The sequence below is a fragment of the Orycteropus afer genome, unplaced genomic scaffold (assembly GCF_000298275.1).
Source record: "Orycteropus afer afer isolate SDZICR_OR568_19922 unplaced genomic scaffold, OryAfe1.0 scaffold00245, whole genome shotgun sequence".
In the NCBI taxonomy this organism is placed as follows: domain Eukaryota; kingdom Metazoa; phylum Chordata; class Mammalia; order Tubulidentata; family Orycteropodidae; genus Orycteropus; species Orycteropus afer.
The window spans coordinates 3997866-4017333 of NW_006921832.1; the positions used below are offsets into that span (position 1 = coordinate 3997866).

At 42.2% G+C, this 19468-nt stretch overlaps 1 protein-coding gene across 1 annotated transcript in view; it reads left to right on the top strand.

Moving 5' to 3' along the window:
- Positions 1-18804, top strand: part of RUBCN (rubicon autophagy regulator) — a 90172-nt gene extending 71368 nt beyond the window's left edge. Inside the window, exons 10-21 of the mRNA XM_007949398.2 lie at positions 337-452; positions 1653-1860; positions 2341-2442; positions 11320-11380; positions 12089-12221; positions 12941-13086; positions 14949-15013; positions 15489-15727; positions 16544-16605; positions 17088-17241; positions 18327-18420; positions 18626-18804. Coding sequence (XP_007947589.1) covers positions 337-452; positions 1653-1860; positions 2341-2442; positions 11320-11380; positions 12089-12221; positions 12941-13086; positions 14949-15013; positions 15489-15727; positions 16544-16605; positions 17088-17241; positions 18327-18420; positions 18626-18804 — 1559 coding nt within the window. The remainder of the gene's footprint in view (positions 1-336; positions 453-1652; positions 1861-2340; positions 2443-11319; positions 11381-12088; positions 12222-12940; positions 13087-14948; positions 15014-15488; positions 15728-16543; positions 16606-17087; positions 17242-18326; positions 18421-18625) is intronic.
- Positions 18805-19468: the final 664 nt, after the last annotated feature.

Consider the following 19468-nt stretch of genomic DNA (forward strand, 5'->3'; position numbering starts at 1 on the left):
TTTCAGTTTGGTTTGGTTTTTCTTGTAGGGTAGAAGGAGAGTATGTCATCTTTAAGTGGTGAAATGATTGTCTCTTGTCACCACGCAAGGCTGGGCTCTCTTCATTTATTCCACTGTTCTCTAATCAAGGCATTTATTAATACTCTGTGATTGAGATTTAGAGAAATTTCTTTAGAAGCTAGACATCTTCTTTCCAATCTCTAATTCCCAATTACTTGGAAAGACTTAGGAGCTTCTATAATGGTAAAATCTTCAGACTTCTTGAAGAAACTTGACCTTTAACAGATTTGCATCCTGACTCAGAGCTGTTTACATCTTCATTACATTTTCCCACAGAAAGTGGTCAATACTTGTGCTCTGGGGAAGGCATGTTCCGACGACCATCGGAAGGGCAGTCCCTCATCAGCTACCTCTCTGAGCAGGACTTTGGCAGCTGTGCAGACCTGGAAAAGGTGAGGAATCTAAGTGATGGATGAAGAACCTGTGCATTGGGAGATCTGGCCTGTGTTGTACTGGTGAGGTTTTGGGTCCACAACAATGACGTGGATATAGACTACAGGCATACTTGATCTATTGTATTGTGCTTTATTGTGCTTCGCACACGTTGCAGCTTTTACAGATTGAAGGTTAGTGGCAACCCTGTGTCAAGCAAGTCTGTCAGCACCATTTTCCAATAGTGTTTACTCACTTTGTATTTCTGTGTCACAGTTATTTCAGACTTTTTCATAATGCTATCACACACTTAACAGACAACCAGAAACCAAAACCAAACTCGCTGCCATCGAGTCATCTCTGACTCATAGCAACCCTCATTTGATTTCCAAGGCTGTAAATTTTTATAGAAGCAGACTGCTTCATCTTTCTTTCATGGAGCGGCTGATGGGTTCAAACCACCAACCTTTGGTTAAAAGCCAAATGCCTTAATGACTACACCACCAGAGCTCCTTAATAGAATACAGTAGAGTATAAATATAACTTTTTTATGCACTGGGAAACCAAAAACTTCATGTGGATTACTTTGTTATTGTGGTCTGGAACTAACCTGCAGTATCTCTAAGGTCTGCCTGTATAATAAAGAAAACCTCAACACACTCTGTCTCTGCGGAACTTTGTAGGGAGTATGTGCTCCTCATTAAATCCAAAAATGTTATTGCTGATTTTGTCTCAGAAGATACCTTGGGCAGTAAGGCGTTGAACCTTAGTTGTGCAATTATTATTCCTCTGAATCTGGAAACTTAAGTAAATACTGTTTCCAGAATCACCATCTATATTTTGTTCTAAGGCTCAGATACGTAATAAATAACTTCCATGTTGCATTTCATAGTTTGCAAAGCACTTTATTGTGAGACATCACATTTAATTAATACTGTGTGTATAGGCTCATAACTTTAGGACAGATCCTGATATCTTCTATCATATTTTCATATAGAATGGAAGAAACAGGCCCAGTCAGGTGTGAGAACAAAGAGAATCTAGAACTGGTTTTCTGGCCATCAGCTTTCCTTATAATAGAAGTGTCCATTTCCCCTGGTTGTTTTGAATAAAAGCAATGCAGATCTTAGAAGTTCCATTTTCCACTATTAGGTTCAGTGAGGCATTCATTACTCCCAGACCCTTGCCAGGCAACTTCTTTGGTGCTCTCCTTCCCCCAGGAGAATGCCCACTTCAGCATCTCAGAGTCCTTGATTGCTGCCATTGAGCTAATGAAGTGCAACATGATGAATCAATACCTAGAAGAAGAGGAAGAGGAGGAAGACAGTGACAGAGAGATTCAGGAACTGAAACAGAAGATTCGCCTTCGTCGCCAGCAGATCCGCACCAAGAATCTGCTCCCTGGGTACCAGGAGACTGAACATGGAAGTGAGTGAGGCCTGTGAATACCTGCTGTTCCCACTCATTCAGGGCTTTGGGATAAGGATCAGTACCTTCTGGGCTTTCTATTTTGTCTTCATTTGGTATGTTATCCCTAGGCCAAGGGATCTTCTGCTATCAGAAAGATATTTCTGTGTTGTTCTAATTGTTTTTTCTACAGACTAGGAATGCTGGTCATAGAGCTTGTCCAGTTCCTACCTCAGAAACAACTTCTTTTCAAAATAAATTTCTGATACGAGAACTAAGGCAACTGGTCCCAGAGTCTCTTCCCAGATTAAGAATACCTTCTGTTTACGTGGAACTTGCTAGGGGAATAACCAGTAAGAAGAACTAGTTTCCACTTCACCAGCCAGGGTTCTGGTTGCATCTCCCTGTTGAGATCATATCAGATTCCTTTCATTGTGACTCCAGAAGGAATAGGAGACCTCTTTCTCTCCTGTTTTATGGTTTTTTTCCCCCACATAACAGGCTTTCGGCTCACTTCCAGCAGCTCCCAGTTCAGTTCACGTGATTCAACACAGTTCTCTGACTCTGGCTCTGCTGATGAGGTTGATGAGTTTGAAATCCAAGGTAAGAAGAGATACTTTGCTACAAGAGAGCTTTCATTCGCAATTTCTTCCAAATTGGAATCATAAACTAAATTTTCCCTAAGTAGGGATCTTCATTATGGTCCATTATGGAACACTGTTGACTATTGTAAGGGATACCTTCTCTTCCTAGAAACAAAAACCCTTTAAAATGGAAGCAAAAAAGAACATTGAAAAGAAGCAGTCCAGGTAGTGAACTGGTTGTTGAAGTCTCCCTGATGTTTCTTCCTCAAGTTTTACCTATCTCTTGGGTTCTAAAGTCTTCTTTCTAGCAACCAAGGACTGGCCCAAACCTATAGAAAATTAGAATCCTGTTCTCTTGTACTCCATAACATAATTTGTTTTGAAGTTTTCAAATGGAGCTTTATTATAATTCTGAGAAAAGGACAAAAATAGTCATTGGGGGGAAAAAAAGCAAAAAGGAAGGCAATCAAGTTTACAAAGTAGAGCTCACATGGGGTAACTTGTTTACCAGAGTAGAGTCAACCCGGACTAACTTGCTCACCAGAATCCTAGACTCTTGTTGTTGGAAGTGTCTATATAGAGAAAGGGAAGGCAGTTGTGTCAGGTTCATGTCCCATTCCTGCAAATCACAGATGTCTTCAAGTTCCTTCAGTGAAGGAAGCAAAAACACAAACAAAAAACAGTTCAGGGATATAAGCTTTTTCCCTATGAGTAAAACCAAGAGATATTTCCTTATAGAGGTGAATTATAATTCTCTAGTGGGTACTCTGGTAACGTAGTGCCTAAGGCACTTGACTGCTAACCAGAAGGCTTGTGGTTCAAACCCACCAACCACAGAAGGAAGGTTGGACAATCTACTTCTGTAGTGATACTGCCTTGGAAACCCAAGGAGGGGTCGCTATGAGTCGGGGCTGACTCGACGGCACATAACAACAACAACAGTGGGAGCTCTGGTGGTGTAGGGTCTAAGGCATTTGACTACAAACCAGAAGGCTGGCAGTTCAAACCCACCAGCCACTCCTCGGAAGGAAAACTGGGCCATCTACTTCTGTAGAGATGACCACCTCGAAAACCCAAGGAGGGGTCGCTGTGAGTCAGATTCGACTCAACAGCAGTGAGTTGTTTTTTTTTTTTTAATTGTAACATGATGATGAATAGATCTTTCATTGCTTGAAGCTCTGATTTCCTGTCTGCACCCATTTAGAGAATGCATTCATCTATGCAAATCTCCAGACTTAGTAGCTGGATTCCTTCCCTATCAGAAATTCAGTTTTTATACATATTTTTCCATGTCTCCAGGAAGCCACCCTTCTGTGTTCTCCTTAATGTATCAGATTTCCATTCATGACATTAGGTAGTCATTTAAAACTCCATTTTTTTCTTTTCTTTTTATGTGATTGACTTGATCTTCAAATTAGAGGAAAATAAGAGAGTCCTGCCCTCTCTGTCAGTCAGCAGTCAGAATTTCGTGAGGCTAGTGCTAATTTAAATTCAGAACCTGCTGCTTCACTGAGTGTGGAGAAGTCCACCTGACTCCCTGTGAAGCAGGAACTGAGGAAAGCTGTTCAACCCAGAAGGATCCTTATCCTGTTGGACATGACTGCTACAGTATGGGCCCATAGAACATATTTAATCAGCTAACTCTGTAGTCAGGTCACTGCAGAAGTCCTTAAAGGAAGAGGCCTTAGGGCAGGATTTCTCAACCTCTGGACCAGATGATTCTTTGTTGTGAGGGGCTGTCCTGTGCATTGTAGGATGTTTAGTATTATTCCTGGCCTCTCCCCACTAGATGCCAGTAGCAGCCTCCTCAGTTGTGACAGCCAGAAATGTCTGTAGACATTGCCAGATATTCTCAAGGGAGCAAAATCACCCCTGGTTGAGAACCACGACTTCAGGAAGTGTTCAAAGCGAGTCTGATTTGGGGAAAGAGCAATAGCTCTCCCAAGCTATAGTGAGCACCTACCTGTAGATGTAAGTTCCTAAATCATTTCATCTTTTGGGGAAAAAGTCATGTGGTATAGACTGTCATTCTCATTGATTTACTTCCTGACTAAATACTAAAGGGGCCCCTTTTATAATCATTATCACACAGATGGTAGCGAAGGATCTAACCTGACTCACATGTCAGAGAATGGACTCTCAGTGTCAATGGCTTCGATGTTTTCAGGTAGCCTGTGTTGGAAGCGTGGGTGTGCTCATCTGTGCATGTGTGTGAATGTTTGCCCTAGCTTTTGTACATATGTGGTTATATTGTAACACCTGTTACAGTAAGGCTGTGAGAACTCTTAACATCTGGAGAGCTAGTAGAGAAGAACTGGACTGTAGCTAGTTAACAAGCCAGAACAATGTAGATACTCATTTTCTTCTTCCTCATGTGACCCGAACAGTCCTTTGCACTGAGCTTGTTCTTGTTGAGCCTTCCCTACAGTGATAATTTTAGAGTAAGTAGTCAGTGATGGAGTCAAAGATGGAGGACATGGACTCTTTAGAAGGGGATGGTCAAATTAAGAGTTTTAGTTCAAACTCGTAGCTAAGCTGTTAAAGCAGCTCAGGCAATGACAGTACGATACAATGGTATACAGCTTAGTGTCTCTTTAGAGTTTTGGATTTGCAGAACCAATATTCAGAAAGCCATCTCTTGTAGGTACTTTGTATACAATTAGGATTTACTGCTGGATATATGACCTTAGGAATGGCTTTGTGATCCAAACAAGTAAGCTTTGTATAGGTGAGCTTAGCTGAAAGGAAGTAGTTTTTACTCAGCAAAACTCAAGACTTTTTATTAAACAATTAGTTATTACTGTTAATATTTGTCAGCCACTAGAATTTGAAATAATGATATAAAATTAAATCAAGATTTAAAGGAATAACAGTAATTTGTGTTTGTGTTATTTTCCTCTACTCCTGTTGTGATTTATTCTAACATTGTTCTTCCCCTACTGGAAAAGAAGTAATTGTCCAGTCAGCTTTTAATTGGTTTCTAATGTGTTTGCAAACCACAGTCCTTTGCTGGTACGTTTCTTGATTATCAACCACTTTTCTGTCAGGGCATCATCAGTCTGCTTTATCCCTAAAGCATACTTTTATTTAGTCTCCTTAGCATTCTTTCTTCTTCAATTTTGGAAGCTTAAAATTATTATACATGTGATGGGTCCCAAGAATATGAAAACTTTTTCAACTAAAAAACTACTTTTTCTTATGACCCACAAGAGTGGGGCAGGCTGGTTAGCAATCAAAACAAAGCTCTCTCAAAGTAATAAATGACTTAAATTTGGGTTCTTTCTACACACAGGTTCCCAATTATGAAGGTACAGCCTACAATTCATCTTTCTCTACTCTAGTTTGCTTTGTTGTTTTCTGCGCTTCTTCACCTGTTTCTGGTCTTTAATCATATCAAATTCATTATTGGTACCAAATTCTTTCTAAAAAGTATCCTTGTACTTCTCAAAACAGTCTTCTTGATCATATTCATAGCTTCTTGAACATGTGATTATGTGCTTAAGTGATTTATGCTATCCCAAGGAATAAGAATTCCTTGGGATAATGTAAGAGGAATGCCAACAGAATCCATAAAACCTTTGAAAAAAATTAAAGTACTTAAGCATCAAATTATGGACATAGTCTATCACAGGTAACTTTGCATACATATAGCTTAACGTAATGACTTTTCTTAGATCCTAATTCGTCAAGTAGGCTATATGGAGCAGAAGTATTTATGAAGAAAATAGATTTAAAAGTTATTTAAATGCAAACCTTGTGATCATAACTTTTCTCTGAAAATTTTTCATAGAAAGCTTTGTATTCACAACATCTGTTTCTTTTTTAAAAAAAGCAGTTTTACTGATATATAATTTACATATTATAAAATTTACCTGTTGCAAGTGTACAATTTGATGGGTTTTAGTAAATTTACCAAGTTCTGCAGTTATCACCCTATCCAGTTTTAGAACATTTTCCTCACTCCAGTAAGATCCCTTGTACCTGTTTACTGTTAATCCCATCCCCACCCCAAGCAACTGCTAATCTGCTTTCTATACTTACATATTTTACCTTTTCTGGACATTTCATTTAAATGGAATCATGGAGTATATGACCTTTTCTGCCTTGCTCCTTTCCTTCCTCTTTCTTCTGATTGTGTCTGCCAGGTTGGTTTGATATCATTTGTAAACTCCCAATCCCAGACAGTCTTTTCAACTTCTTTGGTTTTAGAGTTTTGGTGATATTGGGTCCCCCTCCCCCTTTATCCTCTTTTATTACAGCTATCAATTCTTCTTTATCTTCCTGTACCTTCTTTCTAGATTCTTTTTGAGTTTCAACCTTCTGCACTATACATGTATCTAGTCAAGGTCTAATCAGGAGACAGAAACCACATAGTAATTTGAATAGAGAAAGTTTAATATAAAAGAAGTATTAACTATATGGGGGATTGGGGGATTGGAGTAATGGGAGATTGGGTCACAAGGAGTAAAGCAAAGTCTGGGCTTCAGGTAAAATGGCAGAACAGGCAGACAAGCTCCACAGACCCTCTTCAACAAAGAAAAGAGAAAAACAATTGGTACAGATACAGAAGATAATCCTGGAGCCCTGAGCTTTGAAAGGAAGGGCATAGAAGTAGATTAAACACAACTAGTAGAAGAACCTGAATGAAAACAGTGAATAAGGAGACAAATGGAGCTTTGGACTGTCAGCTATCCTGACAATATGGACAGCCTAAGTATTTTCAAGTGGTGCTTGGACCTCAGAATTACCCAAAAAACTGGCCCTGCTCACCAAGGGCTGCATGGATGACTGTGCTGGTGGCTGATGACTTAAATGGGAAACAGCATAGAAGGAGACAAACTGAGCTGTGGACTTTCAGCTCTCTGGAGGGTGCAGCCATTATGAATATTTAGAAGTGGCGGCCATTTTGGAGTAAAGAAAAGTCTAAGGAATATAGGAGTAGCAGATATAGGAAGCATTCATTACTTGAGGGCTGATAAAGAACACCCAAGGAAGGAATAAATATAGAAAAAGGCCACGCCTCTAGGGCCGAGATCTAGACCTCCTGGCACACTGGGTGATGAAGTGCTTTGAGCCTTCAGAGCTGCCGGAGGGAGTGCCTTGCCAACAGCACTCACTGGAAAACCCATTCTCTAGGGTGTTGGGGGAAGCTGCCTACAGGGAGGTGCCATGCCACAGAAGTCAGGGGGTCTGGTAGAAGCTGTTCATGGGGAGATGCTGGGGCTGTATCACTCTCTGAAGCTTTCTAAGGGGGAATGCTGTTTATAGGAAGTACCACTTGTGGCACTCTATTGCAAAGCCACCCAAAGGCATGCTTCCCACAAGGGGAAAGCCACATATAGTGCAGGCCTCTGCCACAGGAGCACAGGGAACCAGGAAGAGAGAAGTCCCTTCCTCCTCCACTGTCCCTCCAGTGCCCTCTACTGACAAAGCTTAACATAGCACCAGCTGATGAAGGAGACATATTTACAGGTCCATTACGTTAGGGGAGCTCTGGTAGCATAGTGCCTAAGGCATTTGACTTATAACCAGAAGGCTGGTGGTTCAAATCCACCAGACTGCTAACCAGAAGGCTGGTAGTTCAAATCCACCAGCCACTCCTTGGAAGGTAGGTTGGGCAATCTACTAACGTAATGATACCGCCTTGGAAACCCAAGGAGGGGTCACTATGAGTCGGGTCTGACAGGACGGCACATAAGAACAACATTATCTCAGAGTTTACCTCAGTTGGAGCAGAAGTAACACAACGTGTAAAGAGGAAGATTCATGGACTGTATTTTCTGACACGATTTTAAATTATATCCCATTTAAGATAATCAGCTGTTTCTCCCCTCTCCACACCCCTTTTAAAGTCAGTTTCTCCCCCTTTTAAATAAGAATGATTATGGTTCTCATTTTTAAATGTTTCCTCTTGAGTCAGCACTGCAGACAATTCATTAGAGTTGGATTCCCAAACTGGTATTACCCTTTCTGCTAGAAGAAAAGACTGGCCAGTAAATACTGGGGGCTGACTCTCTTCCTGTGCCCCACTTATTTTGTTTAACATTTTTCAAGTTTTGCTAGTATACCAGGGTTTTAACCAGTTCTTCCCTGATCCTCCCAGTACCAATGTCTGACATGCAGCAATTTCTTCTCCTAACATGTCATTGTTTCTTTGTTTATGTTTTTAAAATTTTTTCTGTCAGTAATAATAGCTCCTGTCTAAGGCATCAGAATCATTTGAAATAAGTTCTCTTAGCAAAAAAATATATTTGTGTTTTGAACACACAATTGATTTAATGATAATAATAAATAAAAATTTCATTATTGTGTTAACTTCTACTTGGAAGGCAAAGCATCTCAGACTTCTTTGTAAAGTGCTCTTATTTGGGGTACATTGAATCCATCCAGTTGAATAGCTCCCTTCTCTCTCTTCACTTCTTCATTGTCTTATTCCCTATTCTACTTTTTCTTAGGGCCTTGACTAGTGTTTCAATCACATCCACTTAATCATGTGCTTGAACTGACTGGAAAGTCAGTGGGCTGTAGCAGAAGACCAGTAGCCACAGGACCTTTGGGGTGCTTGGCCAGTGTCAGGTGTCATGTCCCTTTTCGTATCAGGTGCTGCCTTTACCCTCCAGCCCCTGAGGTGAGGTCCTCACACCCCAAGCTGTGGGTCCTCACAGTCCTGGAGACATTTGTGATTACCTGGGAGGTCCCCACAGTACCTTGGACCTTATTACATCTCGTGAAAAAAAGGACAAAACAGAACCATCTTTTCCAAAGGGAAGAGAATGACTCCCCCCCCCCCCAAACAAAAAGACTACCTCTCTGTGAGGAAGAAGAATTGCTAAATATTTTTCTGAAGGCAGTGGTTTCCTTAGCAACCATGACTTACCAACTACTTCTCCTCTCTAGTGTGCTGCATTTTCTCTAATAGCCTAGCTGAAAGTAACTAAGCAAGTTAGCTCTTCGTGCAAGGAGATTTGTCTAAGATTTTCTCTCATTATCCCTTTCTATCACTCCCAAACAGATTTACGTTTGCTTTTCGGTTTTAGCCCATTAATCATTCATTTAGGAAATATTTTCCGAGAATTTAGTAGGTACACAGCACACTGAGGGTTACAAAGGCAAGACCTATACATAATCTAAGGCAATATATTACAAGTGTTACTAAGAAAAATGTTGTAAATCAGTCTGTGAAGGTCTGTGTCCTAAGGCTTAACTTTCTTTCATCCACCAGCACAAATTGGAATGAATAGACAACTAGTAGTGCGTTAGTGAAGTAGTCCTGATGTGCACTGGTTAAGCACTCAGCTGCTAACTACAAGGTTGGCAGTTCCAACCTACCAGAGGCTTCATGCAAGAAAAGACCTGGCAAACTGCTCCCGTAAAGGTTATAGCCTAGGAAGCCCGATAAGGCAGTTCTACTCTGTCAGATAGGGTCACTATGAGTCGGAATTGACCTGACCGTACCCAACAACAGCAAATCATTAATGGTACAAGTTCAGAAAAAATATGACATACACATACTTAATTTGTTTTAAATAAAATAACCTTTGTTAATTACCAGCTAAAAATTTTGTCTCTGTCTTAAGTTTTTCTGTGCTTAGAGAGCACATGAAAACTGACAGATTTCCATTGTTTTCTTACCTGTGTATAAAATTTTGAAGACATTAATTTGTCAGCAATATTATGCAGAGCTCTATGGTAAGTATTTTAGGGCCAAACAGAAAAATTAGATGCAATCCCATTTCTTCACAAATATTTTATAATCTGGCTTTACATACAAGTATAGATCATATACACACTCACAGACATATATTCACATTCACACATACATACACATACAAAGGAAATGTGATGAACAATGATAATGTCATGACCAAGTGCAGAATGATATCTTATAAGCTTAGCGTTTTGTTGAGGGGATCAAACCCAGTCAATTGATTAGTTGTGTAGGTTTAATTAGGAAAAAAAGGTCTTTTCACTGGACATCAGAGGAAATGAGGGGTTGGAGCTTGTCAGAACAGTCTTGTCTGCCTTTTTTGAATATGATTGCTATGTTTCACATTCTTTTTTTCTGCTTTTCATCCATCAAAAGTATTTGGATAGATGAGGTGTCTGGAGGGTCAGGCACATTGTTACTAGAAATCTTCTTCAAAATCCTGTATCAGAAATGGACTTTGGAAAAAAGCCCTGAGCATTATATAGTAAGGATCATATTGGTTATCTGAAAACTTGCTGGTTACCAGGTATCTCCAGGGAGTTGCCAAGCCATAGGAAGTTCTTTTTCTCTGTATGCCGCCAGACAGGAAGGAAATTTTTCCATGAAGATTTTTAAGGATATAGAAGAGTTCTAATATTCAGAGGAAATGGCAACAGTGATAAGATGTTAGAAGCAAAATTCCATTTCCACATACATTTAGTAAGTAACTTCTGTGATCCAAGTTCATTGTTAGGTTTCTGATATTAAAGAGACCTTGGCTGAGTTCATGCCTCTGGGGCTTTATCCTTTAAGAGAGCTTGAGCTTTAGAGAATGAGAGAGAGATGGGAGTCATTTATTTTGTGTTCTGTTTGTTAGGGGGAGTATAACCCTGTGTCCTTTTCTCATTCGCTGTTTTGCACCAAATCTGAGTTTGTGTTTCCACCTGAGTTTGTAACCATTTTGACTTTCTCAGTGCTATGCTTAATGTTACTAACTCAGCCTGGTTGTAACTTGGATAGAGCCGAAGTATAAATTGTGTTTAGAGCTTCACTGAGTGGTCTTCCAGACTCTGCTCCTTATCCTGCATACAATGCGGCACCTAGCTGTTGCTCTGAATGCTTAGCTGGCTACACCTTGTAATAGTTTCCATTGTCTCTTACTTCTGCCCTTTTCCATTTTGGCTCCTTTTATCTCTGGTCTCCATTTAGATGCTGACATCAGAAGGAGCACAGCCTCAAGCAGCAAATCCTTCATTTCCTCTCAGTCCTTGTGAGTACTCTTTATAAAACCTTGGGATGTGTGAAGAAACCTGCCTAGTTTTTGGTGTCTGGCCATGGATGAAGCCATCCAAGTTTACAAGGTGGCAAGGTTAAAGTCATGGACCTGCCTGATAGTGGTGAGCACAAAGGAGGAAGAGAACAGAGCATCTTCGATACAAACTGGGTGGGCTCTGCAGCAAGGCTCATGCCCCTTCTCTGCTATGCCCTGAGCATACCAGAGGCCCAGGAGATAAGGCCTGCAAAGAAGGAGCTACAATCATGACTTTTGATTATGGAGTCAGATTGAACAGAGTTCACAATGTGGGCCCAGTTAAGGGAAATAATAGCTCATTTAAGAGGAACGAAAGCACTTTACAGCCCACAGAGCAGATTTACTCACTTTGTTTTGTAAAAAGGCATTATAATCTCCAGTTTGTAGTTACAGAAACTGAAGTTTAGAGAAAGGAAGTAATGCAGAATCCTTAACTAGCAGTGCCATGTAATGATCAGGAAGCTAGGGACTGGGATTAGAGCCTACCTCTTAGGACTGTAAAACCAGTATTTTTTTCACTTTATTACTTGTCACCAAAAAGTAACTGAACAGCCTGGAGGTGCTGTAAGTGTTCTGTCAGTCCAGATGTTACTGCATTTGGTATCAGCTCCTGACGGGTAGGTTCTCATCTTCCTGTCCTTTCCTGGTGTTCTCTCTCCTTCCTAGTTCCCACTGCTTCCTACACTCCACATCTGCTGAGGCGGTGGCCATGGGGCTCTTGAAGCAGTTTGAGGGGATGCAACTCCCTGCTGCCTCGGAACTAGAGTGGCTAGTCCCAGAGCATGATGCCCCTCAAAAGGTAGGGGTTCTTCAGTCCTTCTTCCCCACTCACTGTCCAGCACCGGAAGGCTGTGAGCCTTTCTGACTTTGTTCTTTGTCTCTCAACTGGCAGGAGCGGATGTGTTTCATTCCTTACTCATAGGAAGCATTTATTACAGATCTATTAAATGAACGAATGCTTGCCTTGGTTTTCCCTGGTAATTGTCAAAACAGGAGAAAATAGCTCCTTCACTGTCCTTATTCCATATGACTTGCTAACTAGGCCCAGAGGCAGAATGCCTGAGTTGCAGATACCTTTGAGACACTTAAAAAAGGAGAATCGTTCAGATTCTTCTTTTCTCTGCAGTTGAGTCTTTAAGGCATGAAGCATTCTGGTATACCAGGGATCTTAGAGGTGGGGAGAAAGACAGCATCAGCAATGGGTGCCACACCCTGAATGGTCCTCATTTCTAGTACCCTATTGCCACTCCTTGGAAGAAGATGGGACAATCTACTTCCATAGTGATACTGCCTCAGAAACCCAAGGAGGGGTCGCTATGAGTCGGCTCAGATTCGACGGCACATAACAACAACAACATTGCCTTATGGTTTGTTTCAAGAGCCAAGGTTCCCTGAGCCCTTACCTATGGCATTTCTGAATTGTCTTTCATTATCTATTCTTCTGTCATGACCAGGAGGGTCAAGTCCGTCTTTCCTCAGACTGCCCATGTTAGGTCAGCCTGTGCTTTTCTTCTACAGCTCCTGCCCATCCCTGACTCACTGCCCATCTCACCAGATGATGGGCAGCACGCTGACATCTACAAGCTGCGGATTCGTGTTCGTGGGAATTTGGAGTGGGCCCCACCCCGGCCTCAGATAATATTTAATGTTCATCCAGCTCCAACGTGAGTAGCCAGTGGCTATCCTTCAGAAAATGAGTGTGTCCTCTTTGGATCGCCAGGGCTATCTCCTCACCCTCTTATTTCTTCTTCCAGCTGTACCTCCCGTACAATTTTGCTTCTCCTTAAAGGCAGAAGGAGAAGAATATTATCCATCTTGTCCTCAAATCTTACTCTCACTTGTCCCATTCCTTCTCAGAGCTAACCAGAAATGAGGTCCTTTATCACTGGCATTGCCAACCTGTTGCCTTCCTTCCAATAGTTTTGTGAGCCTATTGTTTTTTTTTCTTCTCTACGAAGCATGAATGTTTTTCTCTCCTGTTGTTCTCTGCTATTTCTCATACCTTACATTTAAAAAAAAAATACATTTTTTTCATTGTTGTTGTCTTGGTTCTCCCATGTTGCTATAACAGACATACCACAGATGTATGACTTTAACAAACATCTATTTATTCTCTTATAGTTTAGGAGGCTAGAAGTCCTCTATAGTTTAGGGGTGAAGGCCTCTCGACCTTGGGCTTCAGCTCTGCTTCTTGCTCGCAGCCCAGCAGAAGTGGAGGCTTCTGTTAACTCAGGCAGCTGCTGGCTGCTGAGGCTAACAAACCCAAGGTCAGCTAGTAAAATGGCACAGTCTCAGAATTATCAAGCAACACAGCAGGACACTAGTTCAAGTCCAGAAACAGCCCTTAGATTAGCAGACAACATGGCAGTCCACTCACAGATGACTCTGCCAAATGCAGGATCCAAATGTGCCAAGAAATTTAAGACTTTTCTCAAAGCTGTCTTTTTATATACTAGAAGCAGACCACATCCCTAAGGCAGCTACTCAGCTGCTCACCATCCATTCCACCATGGAGTTGATTAACAGTGTCATCATGGGGAATAACTATATCCAGCTGCCCAGCCACTTAAAACCAAGCCCAGCCAAGTTGACACATAACCTTAATGACCACAGTTGTAGAAATATAAGAACACAAAATTGGGCAATTCAGCATTTTTCATAAGTATGTTATTGGACCAAACGCGGTTCCCTGACCAGTGCGCAGTCAGGCCAAAATAGTTTACACACCGAGGTTGAGAGGAGAGAAAATTATTTATTGCAAAGCAGCAGTGCAAGGAGTTAGGGGTAGTTTAGTTCCCAGATCTAAACTCCCCAGACATGCCATCAAAACACAGTTTTTGTAGGTTTCAGGAGAGGGGGTTGTGCATATTCACAAAAGGTTGAGGAATTTGGGGTGTGAACAGAGAGGGGGTTGTGCATATTCACAAAAGATTGAGGAATTTGGGGTATGAATTTGAAATGTTTCCTGTTATCAGATGATAGGGGCTAGGGCAGAGGGAAGAGGGTCTGTAATTAACTTTTGTTCTTTTGTCCTATCCCAGGCCAGAGTTAATTTACAAGTTGTTTATAAAATACTTTTAGTAAGTCTATCATCTGCAGGAAGGAATGTTTTCCATTCAGTTCTTTAAGGAACTGAATACTCATCTGTCAGGGATAGGAAAAGAGTTGGGGATAATTTAGTTTACTTATCTATTCCCATCGGTTCTTATCTAATTATCAGTCTTAACCAGGGTGGGGGAAATAGTTGGGGTAATTTAGTTTACTTAAGTTTACTTATCTATTCTCATCAGGGTGCCAGGGTGGGGGAAATCACTGTAGGGAAGAGTCCCTGTCCAGACCTAAATTCTGACTTTATAGCCTCTGTTTGAATTTGTTCTCCTAATTCATATCATCCAACCCTAAAAAAAAAAAAAAAAAGGATTCCCCCCTCTTCCCATTTTTAACAAGAATTTTATGTTTGCATCCTCACCTTTACAACTCAGAGGCCTCATGCCTCTGGTATCTGCCAATCCTAATCTTTTTTCAGAAGGAAAATTGCTGTGGCCAAACAGAATTACCGCTGTGCAGGATGTGGCATCCGGACTGACCCTGGTGAGTATCCACCCATACTGCCTCCAAGGGCATTACCCTCCTAACCCTTGGAAGAGACAGGCTTGTTCAGAGAAGTAGTAAGAAGAGGTGATAGGGCAGAAATGAGGAAAGAGAGAAAAAGGGCATGGAGGGAAGAATAAGACTAGGTGAGACCAGTGGCAGTCAAAGGGACATTATTTCTGGGAGCACATTGCTGGGATTGTATACTGGAGAAAATTGGGTAGCTGTAGCCAGGTTCTTGGAGACCAGGTCCTACCAACCCTGACAGAGTTGTTTCCCAGTGGCCTCTGGGGTGGGACACAGGAATCACAAGCCCCACTGTGTTGATTTTATGTCAGCTTTGGGGAGCTCAGACAGAGGTGGGTGGAGCCCGTTGGCCATCCCTTCCTGTTCTTTCAAGGCGAATAGCTGTACTGCCTCACCACCTTGTAGATGGGAAAGTGGCATCTGGCCTTTGGCTTTCCTGTTTTTCCAGATTATATCAAGCGGCTGCGATACTGTGAGTACCTGGGCAGGTACTTCTGTCAGTGCTGCCATGAGAATGCCCAGATGGTCATCCCCAGCCGAGTTCTTCGAAAGTGGGACTTCAGCAAGTACTATGTCAGCAATTTCTCCAAGGACCTGCTCATTAAGATCTGGAACGATCCTCTGTTTAATGTGCAGGACATCAACAGTGCCCTCTATAGGAAGGTTAAGCTCCTCAATCAAGTCCGGGTAAGACCCTTGACAAGGCCACATCATAGATTCTCACCCTTCTCATCCCCTCCTTCTGTTCATACCAGCTTTCCCAAGTTCATTACACTTCTCTTTGTCACAAAGTCAGGCCTGTAACCATCTCATCCTTCATGCTTTCTCTATGTTCTTTCATAATCTCTTCCCATTTCCCAGAGATCTAGCTAGTTACAGTCTCAACCCTTGCTAAGACAACATTGAAGCCATAGACAGTGAGGGCTTGATAGCAAATGCAGAATTTCTTCCTTCACTGAATACACTTTTGATGGCAGAGCAGGACAACAGGTGGGGAATTAGAATTCTGGAGTTCTCTTCTTTGCTGTAGCTAGGCTTCTGTATTATTTAGGCAGACTGACCAGCCCACTAGTCTGTCTAGTCTGTCTAATGGAGAGGCCTTCCCTGACTGGAGATCACATTGGAGCAAGTTGTTGAGTTAGACAAGTAGAGGACAGTCCAGCTGTAGCTGCTACATGCAAATGCCTAAAGTTTAAAGGCATTGATCTTTCATATGGTCCTGTGGTGGTTGTTCATTGCCATTGACTTCATTCCAACACATGGCAACCCCTCAAGTGCAGAGTAGAACTGCTCCATAGGGTTTTCAAAACTGACCTTCTGAAAGCAGATCGCCAACCTTACTTCCACGACACTTCTGGGTTGGTTTGAACCACCAGCCTTTTGGTTAGTAGTCTAGCAGTTAACCATTTGCACCACTCAGGGACTCTTCTTTTAGCCCTAACAGTAATTTTCTCCTCTTCTCTTCCTCTTTCCCTCTCCCCTGTCCCCTTGCTTTCTCTTCAGCTGCTGCGGGTCCAGCTGTATCACATGAAGAACATGTTCAAGACATGTCGACTGGCCAAAGAGTAAGTCTTCTGTGGAAGCCAGAGGCCTCTGACTGAGTTAATGTCTCTAGAAAGGACATGTTTCAGCAGTTGGCCTTTGGCATATGAAAAAGGAGGGAGCAGGGGGATCTTGAAGAAAATTCCAAAAGTAGTAAATGAGAGGACCCAGCAGTAACTGGTCTGTATCCTTCTCTCTGAAAGGGGGAAATCTATGGTTATTCTTTCCAAGATAGGCCCACTGCTCTTTGTAAGTTGGCATGAATCATGCTATAGGAGGTTGTAAAAGTCATTCTGCCATCTAGACACCCAGTAATGTGAGAGAGCTGGTATGGCCAGGAACTCCCAGGCTGGCCTAAGGCTCCAAGACTGCCCCCAGTGTTGCCTATCATCATTACCTTTGCCCGAACCCTTCTCTCTCCTACTGTTTGGTAGGTAACCTATCATGCTGTGCCACACAGAGTGTTCATTCCCTGCCTGTACTCCATTCCCTTCATTTTCTATAGGCTGCTGGATTCCTTTGACACAGTTCCAGGTCACCTGACAGAGGATCTTCACCTGTACTCATTGAATGACCTGACTGCAACCAGGAAGGGAGAGCTGGGGCCTCGGCTTGCTGAGCTCACCAGGGCAGGGGCTACCCATGTAGAGCGATGTATGGTGAGAAATTCTTATGCAGCTGGGCCCTTGCTTAGGGATATGGAGAGATGGGGTTGACCCAGGATTCTTGCCATTTGGCTCCGGGAAGTAGAAATGGTCTGTCAACACTGAGAAAAACTGAACAGGAATACTGTTTCCTGGGGGGCTGAACAACTGAATCATCTAGATCTAGAGAACCTAGAATTAGAAGAAGATTTGGTCCTGGCTTTGTCCCTGGGTAGCTCAGAGTGGAACTGACAGGTCTTCACTAAAGCGTTATCACAATGTTGTAGGAGAAACCCTGGATTAGAATTGGAATGAAGAGGTATCGGCTTAATTATTTTCAATCATTGACTAAATGAAGTATTTTGCCCTCTCTGTGTAAGCATCAGTTGTTTTTTTTTTTTTTTGCCTCTAAAATGAAGATAATGCTTACCATCCTTTCTTCTCATTATTTGAGGATTTAATGACATGATTTATATGAAGACATTTTATAAACATTAAATATTCTATGGATGTGAGTTACTATTGTCTTTATGTACTCAAACTGCCAGAAGTTTAAAAAATTACTCTTTTTAAACTTCCCTCCTTAGACTATGCCCAGTTTATATTCTTGTGTCAGTCTCAGAGTCAGAGCTTAAAATAGAGCATACATAGAGAATCCTGGTGGGCTTAGGGGACTTGGCAAGATTTCATTATAACCGGACCCAATGCAGGGTAAAACACCTCACCTTTCACATTTTGTCTTCACATAATTATCTTAATTGGCTGTGGTTCCTACCTCAAAGTAAAGTCATTACCCAGACCAGAATACTGAGTTTAGGAAGGCCCTCATTGCACCGTCCCATCCTTCTTTTCCTCTCTTCATTGAGGGCCATTCTAGTGGTAAGGATTTCTTGAACTTGTGCATCTCTTGTAACACTGCCTAGCTCTGCCCCTAGTTTGGCATTCAGGCTTCTAGGTTCAGCCTAGGCCTCTTCCCTGTAGATGGTAGAACCCCTTAGAGCCTACTCAGTTTTTACTTAAATATTCTTCCCTCCCCCTCCCCTGTGCTTGTCCTCTTGTGCCAGTTGCTGCTCCTCATTTTCTGCCTCTTTCCTCTCTAGCTCTGCCAAGCCAAGGGCTTCATCTGTGAGTTTTGTCAGAATGAGGATGACATCATCTTTCCTTTTGAGCTCCATAAGTGCCGGACCTGTGAAGGTGAGGGCTGGGGCTAGGAGTGGGCCAAACACCACTGAACTCAAAGCTAGTGGTTTCCCATCAGTTCCCCCTATTGGTAAGAGTTTAGTTTGATTCAGCAACTCCCTGTGTTTTACCTCAGGAGCGTGGAGCTACGGTAATGAGAATGGGCTATGGATAACACAAATCTTCTTTTCTTTCTCTCTCACCTTCCTAACATGAGTAGAGTGTAAAGCATGTTACCATAAAGCTTGCTTCAAGTCTGAAAGCTGTCCCCGGTGTGAGCGGCTACAGGCCCGGCGGGAGCTGTTGGCCAAGCAGAGCCTGGAATCCTATCTGTCAGACTATGAGGAGGAACCCTCTGAAGCTGTGGACCTAGAAGCTACTATCCTGGAAACCACCTGAAGAAAGCACATGATGCTGTCCGTCTAGAGACTAGAGTCACACATGATGCAGAACTGAGCCACCCTTTAAGGACTTTCCCCACTTGGGGCTTTTTTTTTCTTTTAATGATGTATTTTTTTTAATGACTTGTCTGACATTCATGTGTAAGCCATCCTGTCTGGCCTTTGTTAGGTTGTTAGGGTCCAGCCTGTTGTGACAAATAATTTGTAGGCACTAGGTTTTTCCGTCAGAACTGATAAGTAGGTCCTTAAGTGAAGCTTCTAGTGCCTCCATCGGGGGGAATGGATAGCCAGACCCAGTTCTGACATCCATGACCTTTTCCCCTAGGACCAGATCTGGTTTCAGCTGATCTCAAGTGTCATTTCCAGTTTTATTTTCTTTTAATGTCAGAGCTTCTGAGCCAGGCCTTTCTTCACCCAAGTTGTTTCTCCTTTGCTGCTGAAATGGGCATGGAATTTTTCTCTCCCAGATCCTGGCATAGGGTCAGATTGTGCCCTGAGGAGAAATGACGGAGAAGAGAACTGTGTCGTGGACATTCTGTCCAGCTTATTTATGTATTTTGGGGGCCATAAAAGCAACACCAGTACTACCCTGGCACTCTCAGAGGCCTCAAGGAGGCAGTCAGGACTAAGGTACCACAAGCCAATTTTCTTTATCTGTGTTG